This window comes from Ranitomeya imitator, chromosome 2 (assembly GCF_032444005.1).
Source record: "Ranitomeya imitator isolate aRanImi1 chromosome 2, aRanImi1.pri, whole genome shotgun sequence".
In the NCBI taxonomy this organism is placed as follows: Eukaryota; Metazoa; Chordata; class Amphibia; order Anura; family Dendrobatidae; genus Ranitomeya; species Ranitomeya imitator.
In genome coordinates this window covers 665,257,718-665,278,209 of record NC_091283.1, presented here as the reverse complement: position 1 = coordinate 665,278,209, position 20,492 = coordinate 665,257,718, and the positions used below count along the sequence as shown (strand labels likewise).

At 45.3% G+C, this 20,492-nt stretch overlaps 1 protein-coding gene across 2 annotated transcripts in view; it reads right to left on the bottom strand.

Moving 5' to 3' along the window:
* The window catches only part of TMEM132A (transmembrane protein 132A), a 286,572-nt gene that overhangs the window by 200,720 nt on the left and 65,360 nt on the right, over positions 1-20,492 (bottom strand). For both annotated transcript variants that reach the window (XM_069752992.1, XM_069752993.1), the window contains one exon: positions 7,810-8,016. In XM_069752992.1, coding sequence (XP_069609093.1) covers positions 7,810-8,016 — 207 coding nt within the window. The remainder of the gene's footprint in view (positions 1-7,809; positions 8,017-20,492) is intronic.

Sequence of the window (20,492 nt, the reverse complement as noted above, 5' to 3'; positions counted from 1 at the left end):
CGGTACTGTGTTGTTGTTTTTTTAATTATAATTACAACCCAAATCATCCAAATGACCCTGATCAAAAGTTCACATACCCCATTTCTTAATACCATGTATTGCCCCCTCTAATAGAGTAATATTCAATCACCGCACACTCTTAATAGATGCTTTATTATACAGACTTTTTTATACAGATGTGGATGCAATTCATGAATTGGTGCAGGGATAGAGAAAATGGTGAGGTGACAAGAACATAACGTTTCGACCCTCATAGGGTTTTATTCCTATAGTCGCTGTTGTCAAAATTGACTGAACGGTGTAAAGGATATCCTGCTTGCAAAAGGACACCTGGGTCCTGGGTAGGTCCGGCGCACCTGCGCCTTAGATTGCCCCCCCTCTAACATCAATGACAGCTTGAAGTCTTTTGTGGTAGTTGTGGATGAGGTTCTTTATTTTCTCAGATGGTAAAGCTGCCCACTCTTCTTGGCATAAAGCCTCCAGTTCCTGTAAATTCCTGGGCTGTCTAGCATGAACTTCACTCTTGAGATCTCCCCAGAGATATTGAGGCCAAGAGACTGAGATAGCCACTCCAGAACCTTCACTTTGTTCTGCTGTAGCCAACAACAGGTGTACTTGGCCTTGTGTTTTGGATCGTTGTCATGATGGAACGTCCAAGTAAGTCCCATGCACAGCTTCCGGGCTGATGAGTGCAAATTTGCCTCCAGTATTTGCTGATAACGTGCTGCATTCATCTTTCCTTCAACTTTGACCACGTTTCCTGTGTCTTTGTTGCTCATACATTTCCAAAATATCAGCAATCAACCTCTGTGCTTTACAGTAGGAATGGTGTTCCTTTCACCATAAGCCTTGTTGACCTCTCTCCAAATGTAACGTTTATGGTTGCGGCCAAAAAGTTCAATTTTGGTCTCATAACTCCAAGTTACATTGTTCCAATAGTTTTGAGGCTGGTCTCTGTGCTGTTTTGCATATTGCAGGTGAGATACTTTGTGGCATTTGCGCAGTAATGGCTTTCTTCTGGCGACTCGACCATGCAGCCCATTTTTCTTCAAGTGCCTCCTTATTGTGCATCTTGAAACAGCCACACCACTAGTTTTAAGAGAGTTCTGTACTTCAGCTGATGTTATTTGTCAGGCTGAGCGGTACTGTGGAAAGCAGGTATTTGTTCTTATTTGGGCATCCACACCTTAGTCATGTTATGGCACATGTCATAAATGTATGAGAGGTGAGACCTGCACCTGTCTCTAGTTCTATAATATCCCTCTGCGTGAGGCAACCACGGTCCACTTCATCCTGCCTGTAGATATAGTCTTGAATGTTGACAGCTCTCTATTCACGTGTATGATAGTATCGGCTGTTTTATAAACTCCCACAGAAGTGAATGGAAAAAGCCATGTGGCTTCCTCTCCACTCTATATGAAGATGACATGGTCAGTGACTATCTCACTGTTGTGTTACTCTATGCAGGTCCCACGTGTACATACTGTTAGCATAAGGCCCCGATCACACTGGGTTTCTGTAGTAAGTTCGGGGCTTCCACCTGGATCCACCATGCACTCCCTTCATCACCTGATGTCGCCATACACTGCAGTGACACAGATATTGTTCAAATGAGCCAAGTTTGAGAGTTTGTAATCTTTTTGAAGGGATGAATCTTTTAAGACAGACACATAAACTTGGTCTGCTAATTTCCATTGATGTGTGAAAACACAGACACACTCTGAAGAAAAAAAACACAAATTGAGTTAATTTGATTCCTGGTCTTGTCACTGCAGGCTATGGCCCTGTCTTTTGTCTGAATTTCCTTTTCATGGGAATTCAGGTGGAACTCCTGAAAACAGTGTGAACAGGGCCTATTGATCTCTGCCCACTTCCTCTTCCCACTTGATTCCAACAACTAGCTGCTGCCTCTACCAAATTACCACAGCGAGAGTTACAACTTTGTTCAGTTCGGGCAGATAAGGAGGCAGGTCAATGTGTATCCTGCCATTAAAAGAGTAATATCCGTGGGTATTTCTTCTAAGATAGTATGAGAACGCTAATTTCACGATTATCTTCCAGAGTCGACAGGCTTCTGGTCACCCAATAACCAAGTAAAATGCTTGTTCATCAGGTAAACTGATTTTTTAACCTCTTAGTGACAGAGCCAATTTGGTACTTAATGACCAGGCCAATTTTTACAATTCTGGCCACTGTCAATTTATGAGGTTATAGCTCTTGAACGCTTCAACGTATCCCACTGATTCTCAGAGACTGTTTTTTCGTGACTTATATTATCGTAAATTCATGTTTAGTGATAACATTTCTTCGATATAACTTGTGTTTATTTATGAAACAATGGAACGAAAACGGAAATTTGGGAAAAATTTTGAAAATTTTGCAATTTTAAAATGTTTAATTTTTGTATCCTTAAATCAGAGAGTGGAGTCACACAAAATAGTTAATAAATGACATTTTCCACATTTCTTCTTTACATCAGCACAATTTGTACTGTGTTTTTATGATACCTGAAGAGGGATATATACTGTATCCGAAACACGATGTAATAAAAAAAATCTATAATATAACGCTGGGAGCGTCACTCTGCCCGAAGCCTTTATAGACTGCGCAAGCGCAAGCGCCGGCGCAGTCTGGACCCCACAGAGTGACGCAGCCCAGGAGATCGCAGTATGCGTAAGCACTAAACGCACACCGCAATCTCCAACGGAGAAGCAGGGACGTGCCAGGAGGGTGAGTATGCTATATTCACCTGTCCCGTTCCAGTGCTGCGTGCCGCTCCGTCTTTCGGGTCCTTGTTGTGAATTCTGTTGTCAAGCTCCCTCCTGTGGTCATGAATGGTACTTCGGCTGGTTCTGTCCATGGGCTTCCTCTGGTAGTTGTGAGTGGGGCTGCGGCTTCTGAGGTTCCTTCCACAGGTGACGAGGTTAATTCGTTAGCTGGCTGCTCTATTTAACTCCACTTAGATCATTGCTCCATGCCACCTGTCAATGTTCCAGTATTGGTCTAGTTCTCTCCTGGATCGTTCTTGTGACCTGTCTTCCCAGCAGAAGCTAAGTTCCTGCTTGTTTTTCTCTGGTTTGCTATTTTTCTGTCCAGCTTGCTATTTTGATTGTTGTCTTGCTTGCTGGAAGCTCTGGGACGCAGAGGGAGCGCCTCCGCACCGTGAGTCGGTGCGGAGGGTCTTTTTGCGCCCTCTGCGTGGTCTTTTTGTAGTTTTTGTGCTGACCGCAAAGCTACCTTTCCTATCCTCTGTCTGTTCAGTAAGTCGGGCCTCACTTTGCTAAATCTATTTCATCTCTGTGTTTGTAATTTTCATCTTTACTCACAGTCATTATATGTGGGGGGCTGCCTGTTCCTTTGGGGAATTTCTCTGAGGCAAGGTAGGCTTTATTTTTCTATCTTTAGGGCTAGCTAGTTCCTTAGGCTGTGTCGAGGCGCCTAGGGAGCGTCAGGAGCGCTCTACGGCTATTTCTAGTGTGTGTGATAGGATTAGGGATTGCAGTCAGCAGAGTTCCCACGTCTCAGAGCTTGTCCTATATTATTAGTAACTATCAGGTCATTCCGTGTGCTCTTAACCACCAGGTCCATTATTGTCCTGACCACCAGGTCATAACAGGTCCTCTGCCTGTGACGTTCACAGTTCAGAGGGCGCGATGACGCGCTTAATGCGCGCCGCCCTCTGACTGAACAGTCACAGCCAGAGGACCCGGAAAACGGAGCGGCACGCAGCGCTGGAACGGGACAGGTGAATATAGCAAGTGTCGGGGGCCTGAGCTAGCGGCGACTCCGGCACCTGACCCCCACAGCGCACCGGTGTCCCCGCCTGCTCAGGCCCCCCAGCACTCGGCGCCCAGCGATGATAGGTGAGTATGTTATTTTTTTTTATATATCGCAGCAGCATACGGGGCATATAATAATATGGAGCATCTTATGGGGGCCATCAACATTTATGGAGCAGCATACGGGGCATATACTATGGAGCATCTTATTGGGGCCATCAACCATAATGCAGCAGCATACGGGGCATATACTATGGAGCATCTTATGGGGGCCATCAACCATAATGCAGCAGCATATGAGGCATATACTATGGAGCATCTTATGGGGGCCATCAACCATAATGCAGCAGCATATGAGGCATATACTATGGAGTATCTTATGGGGGCCATCAACCATAATGGAGCAGCATACGGGGTATATACTATGGAGCATCTATGGGGGTCATCAACCATAATGCAGCAGCATATGAGCCATATACTATGGAGCATCTTATGGGGGCCATCAACCATAATGCAGCAGCATGTGAGGCATATACTATGGAGCATCATATGGGGGCCATCAACCATAATGGAGCAGCATATGAGGCATATACTATGGAGCATCTTATGGGGCCATCAACCTTTATGGAGCAGCGTATGGGGCATATGGATGGGAGCAGCAAATTACAGAACGGTGGCGCAGGATGGGAGCAGCACATTACAGAACTGTGGCGCAGGATGGGAGCAGCACATGACAGAATAGGGCAGCACATGACAGAACGGTGGTGCAGGATGGCAGCAGCACATGACAGAACGGGGGTGCAGGATGGAAGCAGCATTTGACAGAATGGGGGTGCAGGATGGGAGCAGCACATGACAGGATGGGGGCGCAGGATGGGAGCAGCAAATGACAGAATGGAGGTGCAGGATGGGTGCAGCACATGTCAGAATGGAGGCGCAGGATGGGTATAGCACATGTCAGAATGGGGGCGCAGGATGGGAGCAGCACATGTCAGAATGGGGGCGCAGGATGGGAGCAGCACATGACAGAATGGGGGCGCAGGATGGGTGCAGCACATGACAGGATGGGGGCGCAGGATGGGTGCAGCACATGACAGGATGAGGGCGCAGGATGGAGCAGCTCATGACAGGATGGGGACGCAGCATGGAGCAGCACATGACAGGATGGGGACGCAGGATGGAGCAGCACATGACAGGATGGGGATGCAGGATGGGGCAGCACATACCAGGATGGAGACCATATACCAATATAAATGCTCGCCACCCGGGCGTAGAACGGGTTCAATAGCTAGTATGAAATATCAACTTTGGATGTGAGTCCGGGGAAGCACTGCCATTCATGGGCTGGATATGCATTTCTTGATCAGCACAATTTTGGAAACATTTTTTTTTTTTTGTTAGGACGTTATAAGGGTTAAAACTTTACCAGCGATTTCTCAATTTTCCAACAAAATTTACAAAACCTATTTTTAAGGATCACCTCACATTTGAAATGAGTTTGGGGAGTCAATATAACAGAAAATACCCCAAAAATTACACCATTCTAAAAATTGCACCCCTCAAGGTGCGCAAAACCACATTCAAGAAGTTTATTAACCCTTCAGGTGCTTCATGAGAACTAAAGCAATGTGGAAGAAAAAAATGAACATTTTACTTTTTTCACAAAAAGTTTAATTTGGAACCAACTTTTTTATTTTCACAAGGGTATCAGGAGAAAATAGACCTCAAAATTGGTGTGCAATTTCTCCCGAGTACGCCAATACCCCCCCCCCCTTCCCTGTAGGTGGGGGACTGTTCAGGCACTTGGCAGGGATCAGAAGGGAGGGAGCACAGTTTGACTTTATGAATGCTAAATTGGCTGGAATCTGTGAAGGCACCATGTCGCATTTGGAGACTCCCTGATGTACCTAAGCAGTGGATCCCCCCCAATTCTAACTCGAACCCTAACCCCAACACACCTCTAACCCTAACACACCTCTAACCCTGACCTCAACACACCCCTAATCCTAAGCACAACCCTAACCCAACACACCCCTAACACTTACCCTAAGGCCGGGGTCACACTTGCATGTGCAACGTGGGAAACTCGCACGAGTCTCTCGCATCAATACCCGGCACTGCCGCCGGCACTCGAGACCGGAGCATGCGGCTGCATGCATTTCTATGGAGCTGAACGCTCCGGTCTCAAGTTCCAGTGGCTGTGCTGGGTATTCATGTGTGACACTCGTGCGAGTTTCTCGCATTGCACAAGCAAGTGTGACCCCGGCTTAACCATAGCCCTAACCACAAACCTAACCCTAACACCCCCTAACCGTAATCCCAACCACAACCCTAACTTTAGCCCAGGGGTGGGGAACCGCAGGCCCCAGGGCCATTAACGGCCCACAATGACCTTTTATCAGGCCCCCGAACAGATTCTCATGGACCGCATTCTTGGGCAGGGAGGTGTATTTTGATTACAACCAGCTCATTCATTTCTTATTGCTCTGTTAGCACACACATGCAGTGTTCACTACTGAACACTAAAGGGCATGCAATGAAAGATTACGTCCTGAAACCTGTGCCAGAGTCAGGATGTACTTTGTGGGTGGAGTTTGTATGACCCCCGAAGGATGGTATAAATATCCAAATGCCCCTTGGCAAAAAAAAGATTCCCCACCCCTGCTTTAGCCCAACCCTAATGGAAATAAATACTTTTTTTTATTTTATTGATTTTACCTAACTAAAGCGTAATAAATGGGGGTTTGATTTACTATTTTTTTATTTTGATCACTGTGATAGACCCTATCACAGCGATCAAAATGAATCAATAGGAAAAACTTCCTATTGTTGCCAGGTGACGGCCAGCAGATCTCGGCTGGCGCACTGCACATGAGCCCACCATTTTCTTGCCGGAAGAAGATGCCATCAGCCGGGGGACATAACAGGGGGATGCAGGTGGGTCGAGGGTCACCAGAGGTACCGGGGGGGGGGGGGGGGAATCTGGGGACCCCATTTCTCTCTCCTCTGATGTGCAATCACATCAGAGGAGAGAGAAATGAAATGGGAAATCAGACTTTTTTGTGGTCGCCGCAATTCCATTAATAACGGCGATCTCAACACTAGGTTAGGTAAAAACTGACCCCAATCATGCTCTCTGGGGTCCCGGCTACCCCCGCTAGCTGAGATCCTTGCGAAATTCCAACGCTGGGGGGCGCTATGCACTTATTTCTTAGTGGTGTTAAAAAGCGGCACTGAGGCATAAGTACCCTTAACTGATGCCGTTAAAAGGCATATCGGCAGTTGTTAAGGGGTTAAGCAGGTTTGAAAATCATCCTCCTCAGTGATGCACCGTCCTGTGTAAACAGGACTCATGTTGCCCAAAACAACGGCAGCCTATTTGTACTGAGCGACCTACTGTAATACAGATCATTCAGTGTGTATCACATTTACCAGTCAGCAGTAGCTTCGCTGGACTTTCCATGTAAACAGATCCCAAGTAAGGTTTGCAGCCTCTCTGTGCTATTTCTTTGCATAGTAAACTGCAACTCGTCTGCCTTCTTCCCTGCAATTTGGCTATATGAACATGTAGGGCTAAGATCACTTATGGACCAGCCAAATTCACCCCACTGGCTTTCCCGTATCAGGCTAGCATCAAATACAGCCCTAGCTCCATAAGCTTCTAATCCCTTGCACTTTAGGTCTAAAACTGTCTCGGCTGCTGACAAAGCTGTGTAAGAGCATTATGACAAATATTTTATTATTTATATGTCTTTGTCTAACTTCTATAACTCAAGAAAACTTAAAATTAGAAGATCATGCAACTCAACACTAACAGAGTACTTTTTAGTAGGTTTTCAAACTTTTTTAATGTGCTTTTTGTTAAATCACCCAAAGCACAACCGAAATTGCATTAATTAACACATTAATTGGTGGTTAATTGTGTGCATTTTTGAAAATTCTTTAATTAATGTGTGGCACATTATTTCTTAGAGTATATTCACACATGAAAATAAACATATGCACTAAACTGATAGAGAAAACCACTCACTTGTATTCTGCAGGATCCTTGAACACTTAATACTTCATGTGCTGCTTGCACTGTCACACAATGGTCCCAAGGAACTTTTGAGTGCTCATCAATTCCTGAACGATGAAACAACACACGTGCCACTGGATCAGAGGGAGACACCTCTCCACCAACAACCTCACCTTGAATCCCTTTCAATTGAGTACCCAGCATTTCCCATGGAATATTCTGAAATAAAGATGGAAAACTGTATAAGCAAGAATTATAGAATCTCTCAAAAACATAAGAAATGGCACAGGAAAGTAATTTGCAAAATTACATTTTCCCCTAAGATCATCTCTATAGATGTTATAATCATTGGCATCTTATGATCATAAACTAAGAGACTGAAGAAAACCAGGCAGTTCATGGGCGCTGCCAAGGAGTGCAGGAACTGGATGTGAATTGGAATCGGATAGACTCCTTGAAGTACAATAGAATACAATACCTGCTCCCTTAAAAAAGGAACTTACAGTGGGAAAAATAAGTATTTGATACACTGCCGATTTTGCAAGTTTACCCACCTACATAAAATGGAGAGGTCTCTAATTTTTATCGTAGGTACATTTCAACTGTGACAGACAGAATCTTAAAAAAAAATCATTGTATGATTTTTACATACCGTATATACTCGTGTATAAGTCGACCTGAGTATAAGTCAAGGCACCTAATTTTTCCTCGAAAAACTGGGAAAACTTATTGACTTAAGCATTGTCCTCTAATCCCTATTCTGGTATGCATAGCTCTTGATCCCAATCCTTGTCTGCATGGCTCCTTATCCCCATCCTTGTAGGCATGGCTCCTTATTCCCAATCTTGACTGCATGGTTCCTCATCCTTGTATGCTTGTATGTATCGCCACCATGAGAAAAAAAAAAAAAAAAACACACATCCTACTTACCTTCCCTGCGCACTCGTAGCATCTCGTTCCGGGAAATGAATATTCATTGCTAATGAAGTGAATATTCATTTATACTTAGCAGCAGGCACAGGCTTTAGCCGCAGCCGCCGGATCCTGCCTCCTGTGACCAGCTGCTCCGCCGTTCCCCCTTCCCCGGTGTAAACTGGGAAAAACTGGGACATTGACTCGTGTATAAGCTGAGGGGAGCACAAAAAAAGTGCTGAAAAATTCTGCTTATACACTAGTATATACGGAAATTAATTTGCATTTTATTGCATTAATCAATTATTTGATTCAATAGTAAAACATAACTTAATATTTGGCACAGAAACCTTTACGTGAAATTACAGACATCAAAGGTTTCCTGTAGCTCTTGATGAAGTTTGCACACACTGCTGCAGGGATTTTGGACAAATTCTCCATACAAATCTTCTCCAGATCTTTCAGATTTCGGGACTGTTAGGCTGCCGTCACACTAGCAGTATTTGGTCAGTATTTTACATCAGTATTTGTAAACCAAAACCAGGAGTGGGTGATAAATGCAGAAGTGGTGCATATGTTTCTATTATACTTTTCCTCTATTTGTTCCACTCCTGGTTTTGGCTTACAAATACTGATGTAAAATACTGACCAAATACTGCTAGTGTGACGGCAGCCTAAATGGGCAACATTGAGTTTCAGCTTCCTCCAAAGATTTTCTATTGGGTTCTGGTCTGGAGACTGGCTAGGCAACTCTAGGACCTTGAAATGCTCCTTACGGAACACCACTGCTTAGTTGCTCTGCCTTTGTGTTTCAGGTCATTGTCATGCAGGAAGACTCAGCGACGACCCATCGTCAATACTCCTACTGAGGGAAGGAGGTTGTTGGCAAAAAAACTTGCAATACATGACTCCATCCATCTTCCCTTCCGTACGGTGCAGTCATCCTGTCCTCTTTGCAGAAAAACACCCCAAAGTATGATGCTTCACTCACCATGCTTTACAATTAGGACGGTGCTCTTTGGGTTGTACATATTCCCCCAAAGACGGCAAGTGAAGTTGATACCAAAAAGTTCTATTTTGGTTTCATCTGTCCACATGACCTTCTCCCATGCTTTTTCTGGATCATCCAGATGGTTATTGGCGAACTTCAGACAGGCCTGAACATGTGCTGGCATGAGCAGAGGGACCGTGCGTGCCCTGCAGGATATTAATTCTTGATGGCGTAGTGTGTTACTAACGGTAATGTTTGAGACTGTGGTCCCAGCTCTCTTCAGGTCAGTGACCAGGTCCTCCTGTGTAGCTCTGGGCTGATCCATGACCTTTCTCAGAATCATCCTTACCCCATGAGGCAAGATCCAGACCCAGGAGCTCCAGACCGAGGAAGATTGACCGTCATCTTGTGTTTATTAATAATTGAGCGAACAGTTGCTGCCTTCTCACCAAGCTGCTTGCCTATTGTCCTGTAGCCCATCCCAGCCTTGTGCAGGTCTACAATTTTGCTCCTGGTGTCCTTAGACAGCTCTTTGGTCTTGGCCATGGTGGAGAGGTGGGAGTGTCCTTGATTCAGTGTGTGAACAGGTGTATTTTATATAGGTAACGCATTCAAAACAGGTGCAATTAATACAGATAAGTAGTAGGAAGGCTTCATAAAGACAGGTGTGTGAGAGCCAAAATTCTTGCTGGTTGGTAGGTGATCAAATACTTATTTCATGCAATAAAATGCAAAATAATTACGTAAAAATCACAGTATGATTTTCTGTATTTTAAAAAAAAAAAAAAAAAATCCGGCTTCTTACAGTTGAATCGTACCTACGATAAAAAATTACTTTTCTTCGTAGGTAGGAAAACATGCAAAATTGGCAGTGTATCAAATACTTATTTTCCCCCACTGTAGGTGACATATATATACATAGCTTAAGAAAATGCATAAAAACAAAGAAAAAGTAAGTTTAAGGATATCCCTTCTCAAGAAAACTCCTTTCTAATATTCTTGATTCATTTAAAAAAATTTTTTTAATCTGAAGTACAATACTTTCTGATTTGCCAATATTGTCAGTATGGAGAATTTTTTATCCATTTGGGATAATGACTGCTGGAGAACTCAAGATAGCTATTGACGTCAACATTTTTGTTTGTAGGACAACACCTTTTAAGTGAATCAAGGATATCAGAAAGGAGATTTCTTGAGAAGGGATATCTCAGAAATATTCTAAGGGATGTGTTTAATAGCAGACAAAAATTAAAACAGATTGCCTGCTCAAAAATTAAAAGCTCAAAAGTAATATAGTGGCTAATGGAATGAATAATACATCAGAATTACATGTTATTAAGCAGCGTCGGACTGGAGCACCTTGGGCCCACCAGAGAAAATCATTCTTGGGGCCCACTATGTAGCTACATAGAAATAAATACAAGACCACCAATTATGCGGTAAAAAGCGCTAATATCAGGGTATAATATAAGGTAGTTCACGTCTTAATAATGTAGCAAGGGTTGGGGTAGCCCCCTCACAGAATATAATGTAGCCCCCTCATAAAATATAATGCAGTCTCCTCTCATAGAATATAATGCAGCACCCCACAAAATATAATGCAACCCTCTCAGGTATGACGCAGTCCCCACCATAGAATATAATGTAGCACCCCATAGGGTATAAGGCAGCCCCCCTCACATAGTATAATGCCACCCACCACAGAATATAATGTAGTCCCCTGAGAGAATGCAGTTCCACCACAGAATATAATGCAGCCCCCCATAGAGTATACTGTAGCCTCCTCATATAGTATGATGTAGCCCCCATAATATTATATAGTCCCCTGAGAGAATAATGCAGCCGCACCACAGAATATAATGCAGCCCCCCATAGAGTATACTGTAACCCCTCATATAGTATGATGTAGCCCCCCATAATATAATGTAGTACCCTGAGAATAATGCAGTCCCCCCACAGAATATAATGTAGCCCCCCAGGGTCGTATTTAGAGTTTCTGCTGCCCTAGGCACTTTTAGCGCTGCCTCCCCTTTTGGTGAGTAGGACACTATCGGCAGTGACTTTGGCAAGAATCGCTGATGTGAAAGTCGCCTTTTGCAGCAGATCGGGCAGTTTTTCTGCATCTGCCGCGTAACGGATCACTTATGGCAACACTGCGTTCGGCCTCATTCATTCCCTATGGGATTTTGTGGCACTTGCCGTGATCTGGCAAATGCGGTACCATACCTCCCAACTTTTGAAGAAGGGAAGGAGGTATAAAGTTTGCGGCGCGCGTAGTGCGCCGTGGCAAATTTTAGGCCACGCCTCTGACCACACCCATTTCACAACTAGTCACACCCATATCCACGTCCCAACCGCAGCCATTTAGCACTGCTGATCACACTGTTTTATATACAATAATTATAAGCAAACAAATATGGCCACACAATGCTCCATACTGTATAATGGCCACACATGATGCTCAATACTGTATAACGGCCACCACACATTATGCTCCATACTGTATAATGTCCACACATGATGCTCCATACTGTATAATGGCCACACACAGTTCTTCATACTTTATAATGGCCACACATGATGCTCCATAGTGTATAATGGCCACACATTGCTCCATACTGTATAATGGCCAGACACACATAGTGCTCCATACTGTATAACGGCCACTGTTGTGAATTCTGTTGTCGGGCTCCCTCCTGTGGTCATGAATGGTACTTCGGCTGGTTCTGTCCATGGACTTCCTCTGGTGGGTGTTTCTGAGTTTCCTTCCACAGGTGACGAGGTTAATTCGTTAGCTGGCTGCTCTATTTAACTCCACTTAGATCTTTGCTCCATGCCACCTGTCAATGTTCCAGTATTGGTCTAGTTCACTCCTGGATCGTTCTTGTGACCTGTCTTCCCAGCAGAAGCTAAGTTCCAGCTTGTATTTCTTTGGTTTGCTATTTTTCTGTCCAGCTTGCTATATTTATTGTTGTCTTGCTTGCTGGAAGCTCTGGGACGCAGAGGGAGCGCCTCCGCACCGTGAGTCGGTGCGGAGGGTCTTTTTTGCGCCCTCTGCGTGGTCTTTTTGTAGGTTTTTGTGCTGACCGCAAAGTAACCTTTCCTATCCTCGGTCTGTTCAGTAAGTCGGGCCTCACTTTGCTTAATCTATTTCATCTCTGTGTTTGTATTTTCATCTTTACTCACAGTCATTATATGTGGGGGCTGCCTTTTCCTTTGGGGAATTTCTCTGAGGCAAGGTAGGCTTTATTTTTCTATCTTCAGGGCTAGCTAGTTCCTTAGGCTGTGCCGAGTTGCATAGGGAGCGTTAGGCGCAATCCACGGCTATTTCTAGTGTGTTTGATAGGATTAGGGATTGCGGTCAGCAGAGTTCCCACGTCCCAGAGCTTGTCCTTTATTATCAGTAACTATCATGTCATTCCGTGTGCTCTTAACCACCAGGTCCATTATTGTCCTGACCACCAGGTCATAACAGTACAGGTGGCCCAAAGTACTAATGCATCTCAATAGAGGGATAAGAGAAGTTCTGAGACCATTTTTTTTTCTTTGCAGTGTGTTTTGTCTCTCTTTTCCCCTTTACCTCTGGGTGGTTCAGGACACAGGTGTAAACATGGACATTCAAGGTCTGTCCTCTTGGATGGATAATCTCACTACAAGGGTACAAAACATTCATGATTTTGTGGTTCAGAATCCGATGTCAGAGCCTAGGATTCCAATTCCTGATTTGTTTTTTGGTGATAGATCTAAGTTCTTGAATTTCAAAAATAATTGTAAATTGTTTCTTGCCTTGAAACCTCGCTCCTCAGGTGACCCTGTTCAACAAGTAAAGATCATTATTTCTTTGTTACGTGGTGACCCTCAAGACTGGGCATTTTCCCTTGCGCCAGGAGATCCGGCATTGCGTGATGTTGATGCGTTTTTCCTGGCGCTTGGATTGCTTTATGACGAACCTAATTCAGTGGATCAGGCAGAGAAAATCTTGCTGGCTCTGTGTCAGTGTCAGGATGAAGCAGAGATATATTGTCAGAAGTTTAGAAAGTGGTCTGTGCTCACTCAGTGGAATGAATGTGCCATGGCAGCAATCTTCAAAAAGGGTCTCTCTGAAGCCCTTAAGGATGTCATGGTGGGATTTCCCATGCCTGCTGGTCTGAATGAGTCTATGTCCTTGGCCATTCAGATCGATCGACGCTTGCGTGAGCGTAAAGCTGTGCACCATTTGGCGGTACTATCTGAGCATGGGCCTGAGCCTATGCAATGTGATAGGACTTTGACCAGAGCTGAACGGCAAGAACACAAACGTCGGAATGGGCTATGTTTTTATTGTGGTGATTCCACTCATGCTATCTCCGATTGTCCTAAGCGCACTAAGCGGTTCGCTAGGTCTGCCACCATTGGTACGGTACAGTCTAAATTTCTATTGTCCGCTACTCTGATTTGCTCTTTGTCATCCTATTCTGTTATGGCATTTGTGGATTCAGGCGCTGCCCTGAATTTGATGGACTTGGAGTATGCTAGGCGCTGTGGTTTTTTCTTGGAGCCCTTGCAGTATCCTATTCCATTGAGAGGAATTGATGCTACGCCTTTGGCCAAGAATAAGCCTCAGTACTGGACCCAATTGACCATGTGCATGGCTCCTGCACATCAGGAGGATATCCGCTTTCTGGTGTTGCATAATCTGCATGATGTGGTCGTTTTGGGGTTGCCATGGCTACAGGTTCATAATCCAGTATTGGACTGGAAATCTATGTCTGTGTCCAGCTGGGGTTGCCAGGGGGTACATGGTGATGTTCCATTTTTGTCTATTTCATCTTCCACTCCTTCTGAAGTTCCAGAGTTTTTGTCGGATTATCGGGATGTATTTGATGAGCCCAAAGCCAGTGCCCTACCTCCTCATAGGGATTGCGATTGTGCAATTAATTTGATTCCTGGTAGTAAGTTTCCTAAGGGCCGATTGTTCAATTTATCTGTGCCAGAACACGCCGCTAAGCAGAGTTATATAAAGGAATCCTTGGAGAAAGGCCATATTCGCCCGTCATCACCGTTAGGAGCAGGGTTCTTTTTTGTGGCCAAGAAGGATGGTTCTTTGAGACCTTGTATTGATTACCGCCTTCTTAATAAAATTACAGTCAAATTTCAGTATCCTTTGCCGTTGCTGTCTGATTTGTTTGCTCGTATTAAAGGGGCTAGTTGGTTCACCAAGATAGATCTTCGAGGGGCGTATAATCTTGTGCGTATTAAACAAGGCGATGAATGGAAAACAGCATTTAATATGCCTGAGGGCCATTTTGAGTACCTGGTTATGCCATTCGGGCTTTCCAATGCTCCATCAGTATTTCAGTCCTTTATGCATGACATCTTCCGAGAGTACCTGGATAAATTCCTGATTGTGTATTTGGATGATATTTTGGTCTTTTCAGATGATTGGGAGTCTCATGTGAAGCAGGTCAGAATGGTGTTCCAGGTCCTTCGTGCGAATTCCTTGTTTGTGAAGGGGTCAAAATGTCTCTTTGGAGTTCAGAAGGTTTCATTTTTGGGGTTCATTTTTTCCCCTTCTACTATCGAGATGGACCCTGTTAAAGTCCAGGCCATTTACGATTGGACTCAGCCGATATCTGTGAAGAGCCTGCAAAAGTTCCTGGGCTTTGCTAATTTTTATCGGCGCTTCATCGCTAATTTTTCTAGTGTTGCTAAACCGTTGACTGATTTGACCAAGAAGGGTGCTGATGTGGTCAATTGGTCTTCTGCAGCTGTAGAGGCTTTTCAGGAGTTGAAGCGTCGTTTTTCTTCTGCCCCTGTGTTGTGCCAGCCAGATGTTTCGCTCCCGTTTCAGGTTGAGGTTGATGCTTCTGAGATTGGAGCAGGGGCTGTTTTGTCGCAAAGAAGTTCTGATGGCTCGGTGATGAAGCCATGTGCTTTCTTTTCTAGAAAGTTTTCGCCTGCTGAGCGTAATTATGATGTTGGTAATCGTGAGTTGTTGGCCATGAAGTGGGCATTCGAGGAGTGGCGTCATTGGCTTGAAGGAGCCAAGCATCGCGTGGTGGTCTTGACAGATCACAAGAATTTGACTTATCTTGAGTCTGCCAAACGGTTGAATCCGAGACAGGCTAGATGGTCGTTATTTTTCTCCCGTTTTGATTTTGTGGTTTCGTACCTTCCGGGCTCTAAGAATGTGAAGGCTGATGCCCTGTCAAGGAGTTTTGTGCCTGACTCTCCGGGTGTTCCTGAGCCGGCGGGTATTCTCAAAGAGGGGGTAATTTTGTCTGCCATCTCCCCTGATTTGCGGCGGGTGCTGATAGACCTGACCGTTGCCCAGCGGAGAAACTGTTTGTCCCTGATAGATGGACTAGTAGAGTTATCTCTGAGATTCATTGTTCAGTGTTGGCTGGGCACCCTTCAATCTTCGGTACCAGAGATTTGGTGGCTAGATCCTTTTGGTGGCCTTCTTTGTCACGGGATGTGCGTTCTTTTGTGCAGTCCTGTGGGATTTGTGCTCGGGCTAAGCCCTGCTGTTCTCGTGCCAGTGGGTTGCTTTTGCCATTGCCGGTCCCAAAGAGGCCCTGGACGCATATTTCTATGGATTTTATTTTGGATCTCCCCGTCTCTCAAAAGATGTCAGTCATTTGGGTGGTTTGTGATCGCTTTTCTAAGATGGTCCATTTGGTACCTTTGTCTAAATTGCCTTCCTCCTCTGATTTGGTGCCATTATTTTTCCAGCATGTTGTTCGTTTACATGGTATCCCGGAGAACATCGTTTCTGACAGAGGTTCCCAGTTTGTTTCGAGGTTTTGGCGATCCTTTTGTGCAAGGATGGGCATTGTCTTTTTCCTCGGCTTTCCATCCTCAGACAAATGGCCAAACCGAACGAACTAATCAGACTTTGGAAACATATCTGAGATGCTTTGTTTCTGCTGATCAGGATGATTGGGTGTCCTTTTTGCCGTTGGCTGAGTTCGCCCTTAATAATCGGGCCAGCTCGGCTACTTTGGTTTCGCCGTTTTTCTGCAATTCTGGTTTCCATCCTCGTTTCTCTTCAGGGCAGGTTGAGTCTTCAGACTGTCCTGGTGTAGATACTGTGGTGGATAGGTTGCAGCAGATTTGGACTCATGTGGTGGACAATTTGACATTGTCCCAGGAGAAGGCTCAACGTTTCGCTAACCGCCGGCGCTGTGTGGGTCCCCGACTTCGTGTTGGGGATTTGGTTTGGTTGTCGTCTCGTTATGTTCCTATGAAGGTTTCCTCTCCTAAGTTTAAGCCTCGTTTCATTGGTCCGTATAAGATTTCTGAGGTTATCAATCCTGTGTCATTTCGTTTGGCCCTTCCTGCTTCTTTTGCCATCCATAATGTGTTCCATAGGTCGTTATTGCGGAGATACGTGGCGCCTGTGGTTCCATCAGTTGATCCTCCTGCCCCGGTGTTGGTTGAGGGGGAGTTGGAGTATGTGGTGGAGAAGATTTTGGATTCTCGTGTTTCGAGACGGAAACTCCAGTACCTGGTCAAGTGGAAGGGTTATGGTCAGGAAGATAATTCCTGGGTCTTTGCCTCCGATGTTCATGCTGCCGATCTGGTTCGTGCCTTTCATTTGGCTCATCCTGGTCGGCCTGGGGGCTCTGGTGAGGGTTCGGTGACCCCTCCTCAAGGGGGGGGGGTACTGTTGTGAATTCCGTTGTCGGGCTCCCTCCTGTGGTCATGAATGGTACTTCGGCTGGTTCTGTCCATGGACTTCCTCTGGTGGGTGTTTCTGAGTTTCCTTCCACAGGTGACGAGGTTAATTCGTTAGCTGGCTGCTCTATTTAACTCCACTTAGATCTTTGCTCCATGCCACCTGTCAATGTTCCAGTATTGGTCTAGTTCACTCCTGGATCGTTCTTGTGATCTGTCTTCCCAGCAGTAGCTAAGTTCCAGCTTGTATTTCTTTGGTTTGCTATTTTTCTGTCCAGCTTGCTATTTTTATTGTTCTCTTGCTTGCTGGAAGCTCTGGGACGCAGAGGGAGTGCCTCCGCACCGTGAGTCGGTGCGGAGGGTCTTTTTTGCGCCCTCTGCGTGGTCTTTTTGTAGGTTTTTGTGCTGACCGCAAAGTAACCTTTCCTATCCTCGGTCTGTTCAGTAAGTCGGGCCCTACTTTGCTAAATCTATTTCATCTCTGTGTTTGTATTTTCATCTTTACTCACAGTCATTATATGTGGGGGGCTGCCTTTTCCTTTGGGGAATTTCTCTGAGGCAAGGTAGGCTTTATTTTTCTATCTTCAGGGCTAGCTAGTTCCTTAGGCTGTGCCGAGTTGCATAGGGAGCGTTAGGCGCAATCCACGGCTATTTCTAGTGTGTTTGATAGGATTAGGGATTGCGGTCAGCAGAGTTCCCACGTCCCAGAGCTCGTCCTTTATTATCAGTAACTATCAGGTCATTCCGTGTGCTCTTAACCACCAGGTCCATTATTGTCCTGACCACCAGGTCATAACAGTCCACACAGTTCTCCATACTGTATAATGATCCCACATAATGCTCGATACTGTATAACGGCCACACATGATGCTCCATACTGTATAATGACCCCCCTCCTGTATGCATGGCTCATCTCCCTCCCTTATTTACTTAACTATATACGAGTTGGCGACTCTAGGTTCAGCACCTGTTCACACTGAGTCTATGTTTGGATGTGCAGGTCAGGTTTTTGAAATATATTCTCTAGCCTTCTGATCGTGCACTCCGCCTCCTAGCTTCAGGTGTTTTAATTACAGCATGTCCAATACCCCTCCATAGAGAGAGAGAATTTTAGTCTAAGAAGAGGTTTCACACGCACCCATTCAGATGGAGACGTTTATTCTCAGCGAGGTAAGGCAAGCGTAGGACCTGGTATAAGAGAGATGCCGTAAAGAGGCTACCAGGTACACATAAAATTGGCCATTTTTATGCGCTAAAAGCTCTAATTTTTCATATTTCTAGTGCAGTAATGCAGTTCAAATTTCGTGTTTTCAAGTTTGCATGTTTTAGCGCTGCAGTGTGCTGCCTTATTTACTTAACTATATACGAGTTGGCGACTCTAGGTTCAGCACCTGTTCACACTGAGTCTATGTTTGGATGTGCAGGTCAGGTTTTTGAAATGTAATCATCTCCCTCCCATCCCATATACATAGCTCATATTACCCCTCCTGTATGCATGACTCATATCTCCCCATGTATGCATGGCTCATATTCCCCCCCCCCTCGTATGCATGGCTCATATTCCGCCCCTGTATGCATGGCTCATAGTCCGCCCCTGTATGCATGGCTTATATTTCCCCCTGTATGCATGGCTCATATTCCGCCCCTGTATGCATGGCTTATATTCCCCCCTGTATGCATGGCTCATAGTCCGCTCCTGTATGCATGGCTCATATTCCGCCCCTGTATGCATGGCTCATAGTCCACCCCAGTATGCATGGCTTATATTCCCCCCTGTATGCATAGCTTATATTCCCCCCTGTATGCATGGCTTATATTCCGCCCCTGTATGCATGGCTTATATTCCCCCCTGTATGCATGGCTTATATTCCGCCCCTGTATGCATGGCTTATATTCCGCCCCTGTATGCATGGCTTATATTCCCCCCTGTATGCATGGCTTATATTCCGCTCCTGTATGCATGGCTTACATTCCCCCCTGTATGCATGGCTTATATTCCCCCCTGTATGCATGGCTCATATTCCCCCCCTGTATGCAGGCTTATCTCTCCGCACCCGCTCCAGCTCGGCGCGCCGGCTTATGTCCTCCTTCATCCCCCCCCGTCCCTCATACTCACCTGTCCCACTGCACGGCCGTGCCGACATCCCTCGCGCTCTGTTCCGACTCCAGGCGGCGGCGCCGGCGCAGCACCTTCTTCCTGCTTGAGCGGTCATGTGACACAGCTCATTTAAGGTCATGAATATGCGCATATTCAATGACCTTAATGAGCGGTGTCACGTGACCGCTCAAGCAGGACGAGCTGCAGTGCAGACGCCGAGACCATCGCTGGAGCAGGGTGAGTATTCAAGGCGGGCGGCGGGGGGGGGGGGGGAGGTACCTGGAGCAGTGGGGGTATAAATGCAGAAAAACACACAGCAATATAAATAATGTATATGACATGAGGGAATATTTATATATATATATATATATATATATATATATATATATATATATATATATACATATATATATATATATATATATATATATATATATATATAATGTACAGTATGTTTGATGTCACCCTAAATAAAAGTGAATAGCCTCCACCTCCCATAGGGGTGGAGATGCATATTCATTACTGTAATGAGTGGTAACAGTGACCGCTCAGTACAGGGAGAAGCTGTGGCGCCGGGAAGCAGGGACTGCACAGCGCCAGGAGCAGGTGAGTATAACGGGGAGGGGAGCGCAGCGCGATATTCACCTGCTCCCCATTCCGGTGCCGCTCCGTCATCAGCGTCTTCTACAGTGACGCTCAGGTCAGAGGGTGCGGTGACGTGGTTAGTGTGTAATAGCAAACAGGTACTGAGTATGTCACCACGGAACAGACAGACCAACAGTTGAGGGGTTTATTAACAGGAATCAGGTTCTCCTTGCAGGGAGGAAGCAGTGGGAAATAACTAGCAATAAAACAGTGCAAAAATATGGGAGTCAAACGATGTAACAGGAGTAAGCAAGATTTCTTGAGAAAAGAACACTTATCAGTCTGATGAGGACTTGCTTGAAGGGTCGTCTTCTCCAACGTAGGCGCCGAGAAACAGCGGCAATTGTCATCCCTCTTTCGTCCGTGGGCTGAGTAGTCTCTAGGAACCTG